Below are 20653 nucleotides of genomic sequence, written 5' to 3' on the forward strand. Positions count from 1 at the left end.
CCCCAGCCCCATTAAGTGGTGAGAACTGTTGCAGAAAGGTAGGTTGCTTTTTTGCTGACACCCCTCAGGGCTTGTCCACAGATACGAATAGTAGGAGGAAGGACCACCAACGAGGGCCGCGTGGAGGTTAAACGAGGGAATAAATGGGGCACAATCTGCAGTGAAGGCTGGACTACCAAGGAAGCCATGGTGGCATGTCGCCAGCTCGGTCTCGGATACTCCCTGCATGCCGTGACGGTAGGTGATGAGACACCACACTAGGGACCTGACCAGCACCAGGTTCCAACATGACCTCTGCTCGTGACCTGGAGGGTGACCTCTTGATATGTCAATTTAACCTCTCCTACACTTAGGACAGGATCCTCTAGGGATCGCCGAAGGGAGTCGTCTTGATGGTCATTGGTGGCCCTAAACGCAGGAAGTGTAGTGGGAACAACGGTAAGTGATGGGCACAACACCAGGGATCTAACCAGTGCCAGGTTCCAACTTGACCAACCAGTCTTGACCTCTAAATGTGACGTGGAAGGTGATGTCTAAACGTGTCAATTTAACTTCTCCGACACTTAGGACAGGATCCTCCACAAATCGCCAAAGGGAGTCACCCTGATGGACATTGGTGGCCCTCTGCATGGGACATGTAGTGGGAAGAAAGTTAGGTGCCCACCATGAAAGGACTTCAGGGGGTAGTGCCAGGTGCACTCTAAGCTGCTCTCTCAAATCCCAACCATCTGGATGGCCTGAACGCTTATTTCACCCTCTTTTGGTTCAAGGAGTCTAGCGATGAAAGAATGATGTTTTCCTAAGCTTCATGAAAGGGTCGTGGGACAATAATTGTAGCACTGTAAAAGATCGCAGTGAAATTCCTTTTGTGGTGGCGTGTACAATTAAAAAAAAATTTGAGAAATAAGATTAGGAATATGTTAAAAAGGACAGCCACCAAATGCATGTTAGAGAATAATAGTTTGAATTATGATGGTCCTTTTGTGAGAGTCAATGGAAATAAGGTGGGCTTTAAAAAGAAATCTAGACACATATATACTTGTGTCAAGCAGGTTTGGCAGCTAATGCGTGATTCACAGAACAAAGCACAGGCCAGGGCTCCCTGTGTACACAAGAGTTTTGTGATCAAATGAACAATTAGTTTATTGGAAAATTTGCTGCTCCTCCTCGGCTCTGGTGCTAGGAACCTTAGGATGACATTGGATTCCAATCTCAATTTTAGTCTCAAATTCAGTTTCTATCCGCCACTTGCTTTGCCACCTTGAGGACTCTCCGGAGGAAGCTCTACCTGATTCCTGAGGACTGTCGGGAAGAAGCGATTGTCCATGCCTTGGTCACATCCAGACTGGGCTGCCAGCAATAGCATGTACTTAGGCCTGCCTGCTTTCCTAATCCAACGCTCCAAATGATTAAAAACTCCGCTGCGCGCCTAATCGTGAACACTGCCCTTCTCTCGGCAGTTCTTCATCACTTCCAGTATCTTCATTGGCTCCCTTTCAAGAGGAATACATTTAAGGCTCTTAATTACCTTTTCTCACAAAGTTAACTCTGGAAAAGACTGAAGTCATATTCTAAGCTGGATCCTTAAGATCCCATAATCTGAAACTGTTGCAAGTCCCTCGCGTTTACGAAGCAAGAAGAGGTCTGAGTTCCTTTTCACACCTGGCTCCCAAAGTACGGGATGCGCTGCCTTTTGGTCTACGGTGCAGCCCTTCGGAATCCTGCTTTAGACCAATGGCCTGATCTAGTTTTCGCCAGACGGGTTACTCCGTCACAGCAGTGATGGATCGCCCGTCTTCTGAACGGTAAGTACCATTACATCCTAAAGGATTCGGCGGACTGGCTATCCATCACCGTTGTGATAGAGTAACCCGTCCGCTGACAAACTAAGTCAGGCCCAGAGACTCAAGACCTTGCTTGGTGACTCCTGCCTGGTAGGATCATTGGACCTGGCCCTCTTTAGGCGTCTCTTTTCCCTGCGCGCTCTAGAAATGCCACCAATTGAATTGTACTGTGGGGCTTTGCCCAATGTACTTGTTAAATATTGTTGATGAAACAAATTGATGAGGTCATCTGCAGAAGGATCTGTAAGGTGTAACCTGATTGGCTGGTGAGCATTTTTAAATGAAACACATTATTGTCCAACGTAGATGAGGTCACCTGCAGAAGGATCTGTAAAGTGTAACCTGATTGGCTGGTGAGCACTGTTAAATGAAACACATTGCTGTCCAACATAGATGAGGTCACCTGCAGATGGTTCTGTAAGGTGTAACCTGATTGGCTGGTGAGCATTTTTAAATGAAACACATTGTTTTCCAACATAGATGAGGTAATCTGCAGAAGGATCTGTAAAGTGTAACCTGATTGGCTGGTGAGCACTGTTAAATGAAACACATTGTTGTCCAACGTAGATGAGGTCACCTGCAGAAGGATCTGTAAAGTGTAACCTGATTGGCTGGTGAGCACTGTTAAATGAAACACATTGTTGTCCAACATAGATGAGGTCACCTGCAGATGGTTCTGTAAGGTGTAACCTGATTGGCTGGTAAGCATTTTTAAATGAAACACATTGTTGAACAACATAGATGAGGTAATCTGCAGAAGGATCTGTAAAGTGTAACCTGATTGGCTGGTGAGCACTGTTAAATGAAACACATTGCTGTCCAACATAGATGAGGTCATCTGCAGATGGTTCTGTAAGGTGTAAGCTGATTGGCTGGTGAGCATTTTTAAATGAAACACATTGTTTTCCAACATAGATGAGGTAATCTGCAGAAGGATCTGTAAAGTGTAACCTGATTGGCTGGTGAGCACTGTTAAATGAAACACATTGTTGTCCAACGTAGATGAGGTCACCTGCAGAAGGATCTGTAAGGTGTAACCTGATTGGCTGGTGAGCATTTTTAAATGAAACACATTGCTGTCCAACATAGATGAGGTCATCTGCAGAAGGATCTATAAAGTGTAACCTGTCCCCAGATTCCCGAGGAGGGTTTCTTATTGATCCAGAGGTGTCTAGAAGGGTAGACATGGATTGAGGTAGGCCGCGTAGAGCAGAGTGTCGCTGTGGTGCTGCGCGCTGTTCTGCTCATTGCTGTGCCTTGACTTGTGATAATCCAAGCTCACTTTTCCAAGGAAACGTGGTACTGGGATGCAAGCAACGTGACGGACATGATTCTGAGTGGTGTGAAGTGCACGGGGACAGAGATGACCCTCAGCCATTGCCATAGCCATGGCGCCAACGTGAACTGCAAGAAGACGGGTTCCCGCTTCGCTGCCGGCGTCATCTGCTCAGAAAGTAAGGCTGGGTGTCCCCCATGTGCAGGAGCTCACTGGGGTGATGGAGTCCCAGTGGTCCTTCACACGAGGGGGGAGGGGTCTGTAGGGATGCTAAGACAGTTCACAAGTCACTTCCTCTGAATATGACACCTCACACTAGTGAGACAGCTCACAAGTTATTACCCCTGAATATGACACCTCACATGTGGCTGAAGGGGCCCTTAAGGATGTTGAGACATTTCACAAGTCACTACCCTGGAATATGGCATCTCACACTAGTGAGACAGCTCACAAGTCACTATCCCTGAAAATGACATCTCACACGAGGGGGGAGGGCCTGTAAGGATGTTGAGACAATCTACAAGTCACTACCTCTGAATATTTCACTGCACACGAGGGGTTAGGGTCCGTAACGAAACTGAGACGGTGCATAAGTCACTACACCTGATTATGACACCTCACACAAGGGGGGATGGCAAAGAAGGATACTGACGCAGTCTGCCCTTGCACTGTGTGGCCCATAACTGGGCTCCAGTGCACAGACGTCAGTGAAATTCCACACAGTAGTCTCTGCTCATTTATTGCCACAAAAGAAGCCCTTTACTGCAATAATGCACACGTGTAGCTCTCTAATGCTGGACTGACATGGGGTGGTCACCACAGGGCTTCTACATGCAGTCATAACCGTGTTGAGATGGACCCACTGGTCAGACCCTGTATTCAACCCATTCACTCTGTCTCTGCTTTTCCTCAGCTGCTTCTGACCTCCTCCTCCATGCAAACCTGGTCCAGGAGACGGCCTACATTGAGGACCGACCCTTGCACATGCTCTACTGCGCCGCCGAGGAGAACTGCCTCTCCAGCACAGCCCGCCACGCCAACTGGCCATACGGCCACCGAAGACTGCTGCGCTTCTCCTCCCAGATCCACAACAACGGGCGGGCCGACTTCCGCCCCAAGGCCGGCCGCCACTCCTGGGTGTGGCACGAATGCCATAGGTAAATGGGGGGTGCACCATGGTTCGTGGGGGACTATGTGAGTCTTGTGGCTGTGAGGATGGCGGTGGTGTCCCAGAAGTATTCACTCACTTCTTGCTCAATGATTTTAGACCAGATCCGCTCAGCAGACTTATGGTTAGGTTGCTACCAGCACATGCACGATGATGTCAGCATTTGCAAAGCATAGTCAAGACATCAAGCTAAGATCGGTCAGATCTAGAACTGCCTGCATTAAGCTATTGTACCCATTAATAGAGTTCAGAATCAGGTTCTCAAAGATGCAGAATAAGTCAACTCTAGCGCTATGAAAGACAAAATATTTTCACCGAATAAAACAGTGTGGCTTTTGAGAGTCCACCTGAGTCCCTCAGGTGACTCTCTTCTCTCTATGGACTGCACAACCGTTGCTCAGAGTAGGTCATGAGGACTTTTGTGGCTCACTTGGTTTCTCCAAAATGTACTTCATTGGCAGGAGTGCACCAATACTCAAGGTGCAGACCAGGTTTACCACATTGAGACGTGGCACCACCCATCACTAGTCTAACATCACAAAGCATCCACCTCTTCAAAGACAAAGCTTAGCCTGAAAGTCAAATTAGCTACAGGAACCAAAACAAAAGCGAATAAAGGCAGTATAAAAGACACAAATAGAAATAGGGACCTCTGAGTAGCAGTGTCTAAGATGGACTCACCCACAAAGACTTTAGGAATTGGGACAGGTGTGCTGGCACGGATGGGCTCGTAAGTGCTGTGCAGATGTAGTCACTTCTCAGGCTAACCCACCACTCTTCACCTCTAGGAGCCTATCACAGGCATCGTCCTATCCAACTTCCATGATCTCTACGGATCTGCCCCAAGTTGTTACAAGTCATTGACTTTTAAGATCTGACCCCTCCACTCTATAGGTTTGATCCATTATTACATCATATCCCAGGTTCTGATTGGCAGAGCCTTGTTTGGAGACTGACTCCTTATTGGCTTTCCACCAAGGACACCCCGTGATGTATAGTTTGTACGAATATGAAACATTCACCCTTATAACAATCTTCGACAGTATTGACCGTGGCTTCACAGACTTGCAACTCCTCTTTCATTCACAGAAGGTACAGCATTCAGTGGTCGTGTATGCGTGTGGGTCTGAGTATGCCAATAAGTTGGCATGCGGGAAAGCTGTATGTGGGGAATGTGCATGACAAGGCCTTGCTTGTGGGAAAACATGCATGAAACAGTGTGTCGATGTCAATGAATTCTGATGCATGGGACGTGTCTGTTAGAAAGGTATGAGTATGCCGGTCCCATTATACCCTGATGCTGGAGGAGAGCTCTGGTATAAAGATACAGCTATGGCAGCTCCATTACTGCGGGTGGCAGGAAGATGGGTATTACAAAGGGAGAGGCATGGCAGCCCCATTATTCCCTCATGCAGGACAATAGTTATAGACGTATTTTGTATGGAGGAAATCACAATTAAATAATTTCTATGTGTTTATTGAGACCAACGACCCGAGCATGGTGCTCCCTAGCTCCCCAACATACCACTGACTAGGCTGGAATCCCCATGTCAGGCCAAACATAGCAAACACAGGATTAACAAAAAAACATTCCGTTCGATGGCGTGTGTGGCTGTAGATACACTTACATACGCATACTCCTGCCATCTAGTGTTGGGTCCAGATGTGTGCAAGTTGTTTTTCTTCAAAGAAGTCTCTCTAGTCACGAGGCAAAGTGACTCTTCCTCTCAGTGATAGTGCACTTGGGCAATCAACTCCATTGTTAGAGTGCTTTCTTTCCGCCATTGGATTCGGACATCTTCTCCAGTGCTCCCACTCAAGAGCGTTTTTTTAGGCTTCATTTGGTACATTTACACCTTGATTGCCATTGGTATTGTTCTCAATTGCGTTCTCTATCTCACCTTTCGAAAACGAAGAAAACCGTCACTCGTCGGTTCAACGTGCTTCACTTGCAGCCTTCGGGGCTTTGCCTGTCTGGGCCTTCTTTTCTCATCGGATTTAAACTGAGATGAGCTGCTAATGGAACGGCTCCATTTCGATTTGGTCATAGCTGCCACACAAAGTATCCTCACATGACCTCCATCAGGTTTGCAGCCTGTGTCTGTTTCCCGACCATGAGAAGGAGAACTGTGAGGCCTGTTGATCGTTTAGGGATCGCAGAGCGCATCGAAAAGAGATGCAGTGTAAGGACCTCGAGGAGACCCTGATATCTTATGTCCTCTTGACAGGAGGAAGAGCTGCACAAGACCACAACAGCAGAAGAGGAGGCCCTTTCTATCTCGGACTCCGACTCGGAAGTACAGTTCAAAGTGCAGATCCAAGATGTTCCTTAGGGACAACACGCAGTGAATACTGATGCCTCTGTCCAGCCTACTAAAAGACTCTCAGTTTTGACCAAAATTACTGCTCCTGGGCCACCACTGCCTTCGGGCCATGGTAGGCACCAACCATCTGTTAAGGATGTCCCACCCTCGGGCTCAGGCACCAAAAGCCAAGCCCAAACATACCTCTGCTGTCCGGAGCCAACCAGTTTTGGTGCCGAGCCAAAGATCTTCCTCATCGGCTCCGAGCGCATCCTCCTCCACAACCTTGGCTCTGACCAACTTGGTACCAGGTCACCGTTGGTTCCGAAACATACCATTTCGGCACCAGAAAGCATACTAGAGACTATGGCAGAAAAAAATCAACCCAAAACAGAAGAAAATACACATTCAACCTGGATGAATTTTGGCAAAAGTAGTGTATTCAGCGTCTACACCATCAAAGCGCCATCTTACTTTTGAGGAGACTACTGTGTTACCCACACCTCCTAAAAAGAAAAAGAAGGACATTGCCACTATTCCTCTACATCCACCTCTCCGGGTTCAACACCACCTCCTCAGCCTCTCTCACCACCTCCTTCACCACATTACACATTTAGTGACTTTGGTGACACAGAAGGCTCCCCACAGTCTTACACGGGGATCAGGGAGAGGGAGATAGCATACATTAGACAGATATAGACCCATGGGATACCTATAACATTGACAACCCCCTCCAACCCGGGATACCGACTCGGACTTCTACCCAGCTAAGCCTTCACCACTGATGATGTAACATCATTCCAGGAGCTGATAGCCAGGACAGCGGCATACCACCAGGTCCCATTACACAAAGACCCAATAGAGGATGACTTTCTACTTGTATTTGAAGCACTTTCTTCTACCACTAGGGCATGCCAGTATTTACCCATGCAAAAAGGGATCACTAGGCATGCAGAGAAGATCTTTAAAGATCCAGTAAGGGCAAGTATTGCACCTTCAGATCCTCAGTATATTAAGGGCCTCTAAGTAGTGTAGCGCCATTTTCTGGTGCACAACCCACATGGACATGGCTCCGGTCTTAGTAAAGACAGGAGCCATGCCCACCACTCCAGTGGCCATGCCCAGGGGACAAATGTCCCCTGGGCATGGCCATTGGGGCCTGTGCCGTGCAGGGGGCCCCAAGTCAGGGCCCCAGAGCGGGGTAAAATAAAAAAATATATATACTTACCGGGACTTACCTGGATGTCCCTCTGGTGTGGGTGGGGGTGTCCCTGGGACCAGGGAAGGGCACCTGTGGGCACTTTCCATGGTCTCTGACCATGGAAATATGCCTACAGGTCCCCTTACGCCTACCCTGACCCAGGCATTGAATAATGGCGTTAAGCAAGCTTAGCACCATTACTTAAGGCCCCCATTCCCCCGTGCTGGATTTTAGCACAGGGGGATAAATATGGCGCAATGGCCATATCGTCCTTTTCTGGATGGGAATGCCTACCTTGCACCTCATTGATGCAAGGTAGGTGTTCATGTCCAGAAAACGACGTTAACTCCATAACTTTGGCGCTAGACATGTCTAGTGCCAAAGTATAATTATGGAATTAGGTTTGCGCTGAATTAGCGAGTATAGATATTGGCCTTAATCTCTTCTCGTCATAGTGCAATCAACACAAAGTTCAACCATTCCAGAAGTTTTCTTTAAGCCTTTTTTTTGTTAAGGTTTGACCGAAATGGCTCTCATGTGTCATGTTAACTTCATCTTTAGACCCACTAGAAGAACAAATTTGTCCCCTCTCTTACGATGTTCTCACCAACTACAGATAACACTTCCACTACTTTGATATAAGGTCACACAGCACTTCGGAGCAGATTTACAACCCCTGGCACCCCGATAGCGCATAGTGCGGACCCATATCTAGAAGGCCATGGCCTCGTAGATATGGAGTAAGGCAAGACAGTGCAAGTCGCTATGTTGCCTTTCCCTACATCAGGAGGGTGTTCCATGGGCGTTGCAGGGGCGTTCCTATGCAACACCCCTGGGTTTTGACGCATTCTCAGATTTACAAGGATCTGTAAACCCGGGAATGCTTCAAAACTGTACGCCTCCCCAGAGGAGGCACAACGAGGCAAACTATCTTTATTTCGCCTCATTTTTTTCTCTTTCTATGTGTGCTGTATTCTGCAGCACACATAGAAATAGGTAACCGCCTCCGAGGATTGCTTTTATGCACGAAGGTGCCCCTTCCAGCACAAACAACAATCCTGCATGCAACGCAGACACCCTGGCACCATGGTGCAAGGGTGCCTGGTTGGCACTAGGCAGCAAAAGTTGCGCCAGCACAGATGGAAAGGACAGAAATGCACTGTATCTTGTAAATACGGTGCATTTCTGCCCTTTGGAATTGGCATATGGCAGCGCAGCAGAAATACTTGCGGCGCTAGCCTACGCCAATCCTTGTAAATGTGCCCCTTGGTATGGTACTCTCGCTTCTACTTGCCTTCAAATTGACATTCAAGACATTTATCAACACAGAGTCCCCTTCCATAGCTCAATACAGCTCCGCTCTAGATATGGCTCCATGACTCCATTGAGTCACATCACATAAATATGCCACTGGACCATCTCTTTTAAATGCCTCAACCACATATTTATCTAGAAATTGCCAATGTAACAGTAAACATGATAAAAATTCCACTTGGATGTTATACCACATAGGAATATGTTTAGTGCAGTATCAATATTCTTGAAGGCATGCTGCCAAATGGACTAAGCTTGCTTATCCTTTGTTACCCCCTCCTGGTGGTAATATCTTCATTATTGATTTATGGCCCATGCAAAGTACAATCTGAAGACCCCAGATGTAGGTCCTTAAAATACTCCGCACCCCACATTGCAGCTGGTGCCTCTCTCAATCACAGAATAATTTATTTCTGTGTTGGTCAGTAAACTAGAGACAAAGTCTACAGTTTCCCCCCCATACATGCATGTGAGATAATATAGCACCTATATCAATAACACTGGCAACAACAGTAAGGATCGTTATCCATGTAGTGTTAAAAACTCATTAGCAGTGTAAACGTATTTTTTTTATATTCTGAAACCACTCTTATTGAAGTTCCCGCCAAACAAAACCACACCCTTTCTTCAGCACTTACAATTTTTCAGTGTTGTGTGCACAACTCCTTACAAAGTTTGAATAATATTCAACAGGATCTAAAAAAAGGCCTTAACTGATCTTCTTCTGAGGAGCAGGAACAAGATGTATTGTTTTCAATACATCTTTCGTTGGTTTGACGCCTGCTTCAGATAATATGTATCCCGAATTTTCTATTTCCGCTATCAGGAATATACGCTTTTCTTTTTTGAGAGTCAGACCCACTTTTACAAGTCTGTCCAACACTTGCTTCTGGGCAACAATGTGAATTTAATTAGTTTCTGCAAACACCAGCATGTCCCCCTGAAAGTAAATACATTATCCATTCCCTTGAACATCTCCCTCTACCTTTGGAAGACACTTAACACCAATGACAGCCCAAACAGTAACCTGTTGAATCAGAAAGTGTCCTCCATCATTCTGAAAGCTGCCTGGTGCTTCCAATCTTTGTGTAATTTGATCTGGTGATAAGCACGCCTAAGATCTATTCTATTGAATTACTTATCGCCTTTCAATATCAATGCCAACTCATTGAAAGTAGGTAAAGAATAGTTATCAACTAATATATTCTGACTTATAGTGCAAAGATCAACACAAAATCTAAGATTTCCATATGACTTCTTTGTGATCACCACTGGGGAAATACAATTTGAGGTTTTAATTTGTTCTATAATTCCCTCCTGAATCATATCACAAAGTATTTTCGTAAACCCTCTCCCCCCCCCACACACTCTGATACCATTTGGTACTCTTCTAAACTTATGTTTTACAGGCACTGCATCAGGTTTGGTGACAATGTTGTGTACCTCTCCCTTAATTAATATGGGCTCTTCACCAGGTAGTAGGGTTAAGGCTGATATTACTTGGTCCAGACTGTGGCTGCATGATGGATGGAAAACAGTGGACTAGGGTGCACTACCGAATAACGGCAGTAGTTGAGATTAAGGTCAAAGGGGGCTGTAAAAGTTTACATCTGTAAATACAGGATGGGGGTCGAAGTGAACATTGCCGTACCTTGTATTTGGTTACATGTGCAATTGGTAATGCTGATGGTGCACAGGTCTTGAGGACCAACCCCCTAGGCCTCAGATGGCCAGAATTCTGGTTTAAAACATTGAAAACAAGACCCTGCACACATCAATGTGTGCTGGGTCTCGTTTTAAATGTTTACATCTGGTTTAAAAAGCGTGCCTGTTGTCAGATGCTGGGGTCTTGCTTCCTACTTGTGCCTGTAGCGCTGATGTCTGTAGGTATCTGTCTTTTCACACTTGAATGGGTGGCTTTGTGTTCATAGGACTATCTTATTGTTTGTAAAAGCTCTTTCCATTTTATATGGTCTTTCTGCGTTCTTGTATGTGCCTGTCATCATGTATGTAGAAGCAGCTTGACTTCCTTCTTCTATGTGCATTTTACTGTTCGTGTATGCCTGTCTTGGTGTCCTTGAAAATACTCTTTATACAAGCGAGGCCTGAACAAAGTCACACCAAACTTTCTCTGAAATCAAGCACTCAGAAAGCCCATTCAGGGCTGATTGAATATGGCATCTTAGATTTACCCAGAAAAAACAATGGGAGCCTTGATGGAGGGGCTCCTTCTGTGGTGGGAAACTAGTTTGTTTTCAGGTCTTCTTGTCAGTCAGTTCCCATATCCCAATGTGGGAAGTAATCCCTCAGACCCATGGTAAAATTAACACAGGACCACTAAAGAACTTGCACTGAACCACTGTAAAGCTTACAAGAACCATTGCAGAACATTCCTCCAAACCATGATGGAATTTATACCAAACCCCTATGGAATTCACAAGAACCATGATAGGATTTATACCAAACCATTATAAAACATACACCGATCCACTGTAGACGAAACACCAAACCACTATTCAACTTATACTAAACCATTGAAGAACTTACACCAAAAGTTAATGGAGCTTACACCAAACCATTGCAAGAACAACAGGATAGAACCATGACCACTTGCACCAAACCATGATAGGGCCTAAGCATCCCTAAGGTTTTAAACAATAGATACTAAAGTTCTCCAAGATATAACGTACCACCAGGATCCATCTTACACCCACCCAGCCACAAGACAACCTGATAGAGTTGAATATTTAAACAAAGACTGAACCGTGCAATAGACCAGGGATTGCAGTGAGTGTTCACTGCCCCCACAATGCCTTCCAATGTAACGCAACTCCTATGTGACATCTGTGAAGCATTACAAGCATTGAAGCATTACAAACTCCAGCAGTGGGCTTGATGAAACCCAGCGAGGAGAGAACTTAGAGCTTTGACTTGAAAGCAGGACCACGTAAAGCCTTTCCAACAGGAACCTAACTTTGGCTTCAAGGCGCACGCAGTGTGCACTTACTACAGTGGAAGAAGATGATGGACAGGTGATGATGTACCCAGAACATAGCTGGGCAAGTGGATCATCTGAAAGAGATAATCACCTATTTACCAACATCGTCAATCTCATGTATATCTGCAAACACCCTTAGATGTTGAGGACACGTCAATATGAGGCGGTTCCCCAGAAGATCATCACAAGTGCAGTCAGAAGTGACTCTAATTTAAGATAATGAAGGGCTTAAGTAGGTGTTTTCTTCCACTAGGGTCAACACTCCTTCAGCGGGCCACCATGAATGGTCCCACTACCTATGACTCCAGCCGGCCAACATTATCTCTGGTTAAGGGTGGTTTCTGTTCGCAAATTCTTCATGTTTCTGAGCTGCAGGGTATTTAGCTGACCGTCAGGGGTACAAAAACAGCAGCTGGTGATCATCGCATGATACCATCAATTACTTGGTTGCAGCTGAGAGTGGGTGAATTTTCCATTCTCCTTGGCTGCACCCCCCTTACAAACTGCTCCCCACACTGCCTATGCAGTGGTCAAAATAGTGGCTCCACCCCTTTAATCCCTACTCATGCTGTTCAGAGATAACTTTTGTAGGAGTAATTTGATTGAAGCCCCAATAAAGGGAAGTGAAGGGCATTGGGAGCTTGCTGGATACCTAAAAGTACATTCCTCTTCAGAGTCTTTGCCACCTCATGTTGTCCACACAACGAGCCATGGTGCCTCTTCTAATTACTCCATGGCTTCCGTCCGCCCCAGGAGGCGGCTGAGATGTGTTTATTCTTCCTAGCTAGGTGCTGCAGCTTTGGTTTCAGGTAAGGTTTTGTACTGGTGTTTCTACTCCTCCTGCATTTCTGCTAAAACCTTGTGGGTGTTCGGTAGCATCATGTGACGTGGAGGGTGAAGAGGACGTGTGGCCAACCTACGGTGAAACCTACTGCTCACGAAACCGTGTAAGATGTGAAGGCCGAAGCCACGCTGCTGCTCTTTTCCAAGCCCCAAGTTGTGTTTCTCCCTTTGATTGTAAACCATAATTAGAGGGTGCTTTGAAAGATAGATAATACGGTGTCCCACAAGTCTGTTTCTCCCAGAAGGTCCACATCTGTATCTCCACGCATTCCTTTTGTTTTGTTTCTCAAAGGTAGTGCACAGAATTGCCAGAATGGTTTGACCGTGCTCTCTGTGTTGTGTTGTCTCTCTGGTTGTGTGTCTTGCAGGCATTACCACAGCATGGACATATTCACCCACTATGACATCCTGACCCCCAACGGCACCAAGGTGGCAGAGGGCCACAAAGCCAGCTTCTGCCTGGAGGACACAGAATGCCAGGAAAGTAGGTTGATGCTCGAAGTGTTGGGTGGTTTGGTTTTAGAGCATGCAGATTCCACCAATGTCAGTGGACCTCTCACGCCTCAATTATCTGCTGGGGTTCTCTTGTAATTACGTAGTAATATTTACTGAGGAGTCCGTGCAGCTGGAAGTGTCCTTGAAGGCATGTGGCATGCGCGGAAACAGGAATCAGACACAGTGAGTTGCTAAGAGGGGTTAAAGGAGTGTTTAGGAAAAATGTGAGATGCAATATAAACTGGAAAATGAGACGTGTGTCTGATGGAGAGGGCGCCCTGGGGGGGGGTTCCGCGGATGGACAATGAAACCAGAGGCGAAGGGGACGAGATAGTTGAACTTTGTATGATTGGGGGTTGACCTTTAGGGGCATATTTATACTTTTTGACGCAAACCTGCGCAGGTTTGTGTCAAAAAGTTTACCGTCGGCTAGCGCCATTCCTGGATGCCAGCCGGATGCCATATTTATGGAATGGTGCTAGCCGGTGGTAAGGCCCGGATAGCGTCTTTAAAAAGGACGCTAGCCGGGTGGGGGAGGCATAAGGGGAACAGGGGGTTTAACGTCAAAGAATGACGCTAGTACAGGCAGAGGCATAAATATGCCTCTGATCATACAAGCGTCATTTTGTGACGTTAAAACCCCATGGACATGACTCCTGTCTTAGTGAAGACAGCAGTCATGCCCCCCAGCCCAATGGCCATGCCCAGGGGACTTATGTCCCCTAGGCATGGCCATCGGGTACAGTGCCATGTAGGGGGGCCCAAGTTAGACCCCCCCATGGCACTTCGTAATTAAAAAAGAATTACTTACCTGTACTTACCTCACTTACCTGGAATGGGGTCCCCCATCCTCTGCTGTCCCTGTGGTGTGGGTGGGGGTGTACCTGGGGCCAGGGATGGGCACCAGTGGGCTCTTTCGATGGTCTCTGACCATGGAAAATGGCCCCCAGGCCCCCTAACGCCTGCCCAGGCGTTAAATGATGGCGCTAAGCAAGCTTTGTGCTTGTTTTTAGCACAGGGGGATAAATATGGTGCTAAGGCCATATCGTCATTTTCTGCACGGGAACTCTGACATTGCATCTCATTTACGCAAGGTACGTTTTCACGTCCAGAAAATGACGTTAACTCCATAACTTTGGCGCTAGACGTGTCTAGAACCAAAGTATAGATATGGGGTTAAGTTTGCGCTGGTTTAGCGTAAATAAAATGATGCTAATCCAGCGCAAAGTAAGTCTAAATATGCCCCTTAGGCTCAGTATACCAGGCTTCAAAATTCTTCCTTAAGTGAGTAAAGTGCAAGTGAGGCGCTGTGGAGGGGAGGGGAGAGCCCTTCAGTGCGCTACCTGAAGATCACTGAGCGGTTCGGGAAGGAGGATATAAGCTTACAGACTATAGGTTGGGCAGATAGGGAAGAGTTACTGAAAGCAAGGGCCTTGGAAGATCTTCGGAAACAGCTTGCTCGCTAACATATGAAGATAAAAGAGCAGAGGGAAATTTCAGAGAAAAGTGGAAGAGGGGTGAAAAGCAGAGTCGAGAGGAGAGAGATAAAACAGGGTGGAGAGGGAGAGAGCAGAGAAGGAGGGCAGAGTGTTAAATAGCTGAGATGATGCAGGCGGGAAGTACAGGAGGAGAACCGCAGATACGTGCCAAAGAGCTGACGAGTAGCAAAGAAAGAAGGCCACTCGTGGGAAAGCGAGGAGGAGGGCTGAGGAGTTTGGCACAGCAGGGGATATGGCTAAGAGAGTAGATGCTGAGTGAGTTGTGCCTGGAAAGCTGCAAAAAAGGGAGAGGAAACCCCTCAGGACATGCAGACTCCAAGACCCAGTCTCACTCCAAGGTTCCAACCTTCTTTCAAGACCCACCATGACTGCACCAACCCTCTTTACTCCTGACTGAAACCCTAGGGAGACCCATGATGGTCATCTCCACCCTCCAGGCCAAACCTGAGAGTCCATCTTCAGAGCTACATTCTGCCCCAATCGCCCTCTTCCATGGCCCTAAACCAAGACCCCCCATCCTGAGACATAAGAGCGTCGGCATCAGTCTGCCCAGAAGCCACTCACCCTCCGCTTCTCTCCACAGTGGTCAGCAAGCGGTACGAGTGCGCCAACTTCGGGGAGCAGGGCATCACGGTGGGCTGCTGGGACCTCTACCGGCACGACATTGACTGCCAGTGGATCGACATCACCGATCTAAAACCTGGAAACTACATCTTGCAGGTGAGGGGAGTCCAAAGCGATCACACTGGTCCCATGTCTTCTCTTTTCCTTTTTTACATCTTACCTTGTGGACAACATTTGTAGACTCCATTTACCTTCTTACTGAAAAATCACACCCATTGCGGTCTTGTCGAGACCCCGGTCTCCTGTGGTCTATTCTTCTCCCCTTCCCAGCTTGTTGGCCTTCATCTGATTATTTCACCTCTGCATTACTTACCTATTTGTTTTGCTATTTTTGAAAAGATGGTTTGTGAACTACAGAACACACACTCTTTCCTTCACGACATTTTAGCCTGGGAGCCCTTGGACCCCATCTTTGTCTACCCACAGCTTCTCCGCATGTCAGCCTCCTTTGTTGCTGGTCTCCAACACTTCTCTAAAAACAGAAGAAAGGCTCTGATCAACAAAGATGCTTGTCACTAAATATTATATTTTTAAGTAACTTGTCCTCTATTTTCTAGAGTGTTTAACCCAGGCTTTCCCTGTCAGCCCACTCTGGTGAAATAAACACTTCACCTCGCTCCAGGATTGCCAGGCAAGTGATGGAGGCCCCTGCATAGACTTGCTCAGTTCGTAACCACTTCCAACAGAACAGGGATCAGACGTCTGGGGTGGACAGTGCCAAAGGTTTATTATCTCTAAAACTGAAGCTGTGTTCTTGACTCCATGTCAACGATGTGTTTGGCCTTTCGATAAGTTCTTGTTGCTCTTCGGCCCCCCTCCATGGGTGACCATGGCCTCTGTCTATCAAATTGTCCATGGGTGACCATGGACTTTGATAGACAGTCCATGGTCATCCATGGACAATCTTATAGACAGATTCAGAGGCTAAATCTAGTAAAAGTAATGCCCTGCAAAGCATTATGGGTTGAGTTTTCTCAAGTGCAGTGAATATTGTAGTATTGGCTTTCCCACTGTGCCTTGCAAAGCATTTTGGGACAAGTTTCAGCACCACAAATATTTTAATATGTTGATATGACTGCAATGCATAGAACAGCCCCTAGGGGGCATCACAATGAAAATAGCATTTGTAATAAACATGGTCATGAATGCCGAATGCAGCACACATAGAAGCACCAAAGCATCATTTTGAAATGATTGTTTATGTGCAGGAAGGGAAGCCTTTCTGCACATAATCATGCAGAATGCAGCACATATAGAAAAAGCAAAAAACGAGGAGGAATAAAAGTATTCCTTTTTGTTGCGCCTTGCTAACGCCAACTCTGGGGTGGCATTAGATTTTGGCGCTGCCTCAAGTATACAAAAACACGTAAATCTGGGGCATTGTCAAAATGCAGTGGGTGTTGCTGTGGAACACCCACAGCAACACCCATAGCACGCCTCTTCCTCGCTAAGTGCTCATGTGAAGGGGCTGTTTTTACAAGGTGGCCTTAAGCCACAAAAAGTAGCTTAACGCCACCCCGTAAATACAGCGCAGGGCATAGCACCACTGGAGCTCTCCATAAAGTGACTCTCCGGTGGTGCTAGGGGCTCTTAAATATGCCCCATATTTACACAGAGTTACTTTCTCCCATCCTTTCTTCACGTGGTTATGCTCTCTAAGGGCTCATTGTGGGGGTCATTCTAACTCTGACGGGCGGCGGAGGCCGCCCGCCAGAGTTCCCCCCTCCAGAACACCGCTCCGCGGTCATTAGACCGCTGCGGTGATTCTGGGTTTCCCACTGGGCTGGCGGGCGACAGCCAAAAGGCCGCCCGCCAGCCCAGTGGGAAACTCCCTTCCCACGAGGAAGCCGGCTCCGAATGGAGCCGGCGGAGTGGGAAGGTGCGACGGGTGCAGTTGCACCCGTCGCGAATTTCACTGTCTGCAATGCAGACAGTGAAATTCAAAGTGGGGCCCGCTTACGGGGGCCCCTGCAGTGCCCATGCCATTGGCATGGGCACTGCAGGGGCCGCCAGGGGCCCCACGACACCCCATACCGCCATCCTGTTCCTGGCGGGCGAACCGCCAGGAACAGGATGGCGGTATGGGGTGTCTGAATCCCCATGGCGGCGCAGCTTGCCATGGGGGATTCAGAAGGGCAGCGGAAAACCGGCGGGAGACCGCCGGTTTTCCTCTTCTGACTGCGGCTGAACCGCTGCGGTCAGAATGCCCTGCGGGGCACCGCCAGCCTGTTGGCGGTGCTCCCGCCGACCCTGGCCCCGGCGGTCTAGTACCGCCGGGGTCAGAATCACCCCCTCTGTCTACATCATCTCTGGGTCCCCACACTTGGTGAGTGCGGACCCCAAAATAATAACCCCTCTCACCATTGAGGGTCTTTTAAGCTTACTCATGGCTACTACTCTTGTTTTGCAGCTGGGAGAAGATGCGCTTTAAAGGCCTTGTTTGTATCATTGCAGTAGGCCTGCTAGCCCTAAAAATGCCCTGTAGGGGCTAAGTATGTGGTTACACTGCGTTACTTTCTCCTGTTGTTTCATGGGGTTATGCCCTCTACGGGCTAACAATATGGGTTCGTGACTGTGTTTCTTACAAATTATATTTTTGTTATGGTGCCCCCTAGGGGCTGTTTTGAGCATTACAGTCTAATGCAAAAAAAATCTTTTTGATAAAGGTTTATATGATAATTGTATATGTTTGAATAATCTCTCCTTATTACAATTATGACCATGATTCAGGCCAACTTAACATCGCTATTACACTATGAATGTCTGAACACTCTTTATACGTTTGGGTGATCCTTCTAGTTTACTTCTCCTCTGTGGCTGTCTAGAGTCTTGTTTTGGGAATTGCGTTAGCCAGCCAGCACCTCTCATGGTGGGTGCTGAAAGTGGTATTCTATTGGCATGGCAGATTTAAATTAGGACGCTAAATGACAACGTTTTCATTTCTTGCTGCAGATAGAGGAAGAAGGTAAATGGAAGTGCTTTAGTTAAATGCTGGGCCACTGGGATTTTATGGCAAGAAAAGACGAAATTATGAGGCAGGGTTGACCAATTTATGTGGCAAAAAAACTCCAGTTGTGAATTTACAATGCCAAGAGCTCTAACTCAAGCAAATGTAAGGCCTGTTGCATTGCAAATGTTGGCACCTTGCACAAGTGCTGAAAGTCAGACAGACGTATACTTCAAATGAAAACCAAACATAGAGTCACTGGAAACAGTAACCAGTTTGAACAGCAATTTCTACAGTCAAATAAAGCCTGCAAACTATTCATGGGGTGCAACAGAGAACGAGAAACAGGTCAGCACTAGGTCAAACATCCAAGCATTCAAAGCACACTATGTTATCTTCGGACTAATACATTGTCAAGAAGAAGAGAGTTAGTTAAATGTTGTGTTTGTGCAAAACAACTTCTCCAAATGGGATCCTCACTATCTGCTCTAGCTACGAAGTGTCTAGAGATGTAGCTCCCACATCAGTGGTGCTCACTTATTCACGTTTATCTTTTTAAATTGCTATTTACAGAGTAAAGCCTATGCTGGAGTTGCCCCTCTCCGCAGGGCCACCCCAAACCTTTTGCCTTGACCACTCCTATTTTGCTGAATCTGTTTTTCTTGGCTTTTAAGACTGTGCACTTTACCAATGCTAACCATTGCGAAGTTACTTGTGTTCTCTCCTTTAAACATGGTAAAATTGGCTTACACACAATTGGAACATTTTTACTTATAAGTCACTAGTAAAGTGGTACTACATGTGCCCGGGGCCTGTAAAATCAATGCTACTAGTGGGCCTGCAGCACTGCTCATGCTGCCCACTTACGTAGCCCTTAAAAGATGTCTCAGATCTGCCATTGCGGTCTGTGTGCAGTTTTAAACTGCCATTTCAATTTGACAAAATAAACCTTTTGTCAGCCCTAAACCTTAATTTTTGATACAAATAAGTAGTCCTGGGCGGAACTGCAACTTGGCAAGAGGAATTGGAGAACTTTGGCGGCTTCGTGTTACTCTTGTAATGTGGAGTTCCAGACAAATTTCACCACTTGCCACATGGTGCTTTTTTTTTCCTGCTTCAGCAACGTGATGACAACAGTAACAAGGTAAGGCTTCAGAATGGGAGCTGGTGAGGGCAAGCAAGATTTGTCACCCCCAAGCATGATTATTAGTCGATAGTTTTACAAATGTGGGCAGTCGCAAGTGGTCGCAGTTATAGGGCTGCTTCCCGAGTACATTTTCGACTCGAGTGGCAGCAAAGCCAACTCAAAAAAGTGTGGTGCCATTTGCTCTGCTTTTTCAGCACAAAACGCTCTACCAGCGCTAAAATCAGAGCACGAGCAGTGCAACGTGCATTTTCCACCCATTAGCAGAACTCTGCAGAATCTCACAGAGTTTTTATGTAACTCTGCAGAATACCGCAGAGTTAAACTCTTCAAGTTTCAGCCAGGCCTGCATATGTCAATCCCAAAGTAGGCCCTAACCACCCAATAGGGCAGTGTGCAGTGTATTACAAAGTTGGACAAGTACTTTTAAGTTTTAAATGCCCTGATAGTGACAAACTCATAATTTGTTTTCCACTACTGTAAGGCCTACCTCCCCCATAGGATTACACAGGGTTACCTTATTACATTTAATACGTGCAAACATTTGATTGGGAGTAGATAGAAATGTCATGTTTTTACTCAAATGATTTTGCACCTGGACCTGAGTGAGCCCTGCTAGCCTCTGCTGGAGTGAATTCCCGATCCCCAAGAGATGCCTCCCCAGGTCCTGGACCCTTGGCTGGCATCAGTTGAGCTCCTCCTGTGAAATCCTGAAGTTTTGAACTCTGCGCACTGAACTTTGAAAATGTAACTTTTTCAGGAGGACTAACCTGGTCCCTGTATCCAGCCCACACTCCATCACAGTCAGCCCTGAACTTGTGACTTTGTCCCGGTCTATCACAGCCAGATATCCACAGTCAGCGCGTTCTGCTTCTTGGCACTATTTTTACTTAAACCTTTACAATTGCATATTCCCAGTTCTACTGATTGGATTTTTGAAGTTTTGGTCTTATTTTATTTTTACTCTATTTTTCAAAATTGGTGTGGTAGATCTCTT

At 46.7% G+C, this 20653-nt stretch overlaps 1 protein-coding gene across 5 annotated transcripts in view; it reads left to right on the plus strand.

Annotated features, from left to right (window-relative positions):
- LOXL3 (lysyl oxidase like 3) overlaps positions 1 to 20653 on the plus strand; it is a 330073-nt gene that overhangs the window by 295901 nt on the left and 13519 nt on the right. For 3 of the 5 annotated variants that reach the window (XM_069203048.1, XM_069203110.1, XM_069203188.1), the window contains 4 exons: positions 3136 to 3298; positions 4034 to 4277; positions 13316 to 13431; positions 15525 to 15661. In XM_069203048.1, the coding sequence (XP_069059149.1) occupies positions 3136 to 3298; positions 4034 to 4277; positions 13316 to 13431; positions 15525 to 15661 (660 nt within the window). Of the gene's footprint in view, positions 1 to 81; positions 238 to 3135; positions 3299 to 4033; positions 4278 to 13315; positions 13432 to 15524; positions 15662 to 20653 lie in introns of all 5 variants that reach the window. The other 2 variants (XM_069203150.1, XM_069203233.1) reach the window with 1 other exon arrangement.

Source organism: Pleurodeles waltl, chromosome 1_1 (genome assembly GCF_031143425.1).
Source record: "Pleurodeles waltl isolate 20211129_DDA chromosome 1_1, aPleWal1.hap1.20221129, whole genome shotgun sequence".
NCBI lineage: Eukaryota > Metazoa > Chordata > Amphibia > Caudata > Salamandridae > Pleurodeles > Pleurodeles waltl.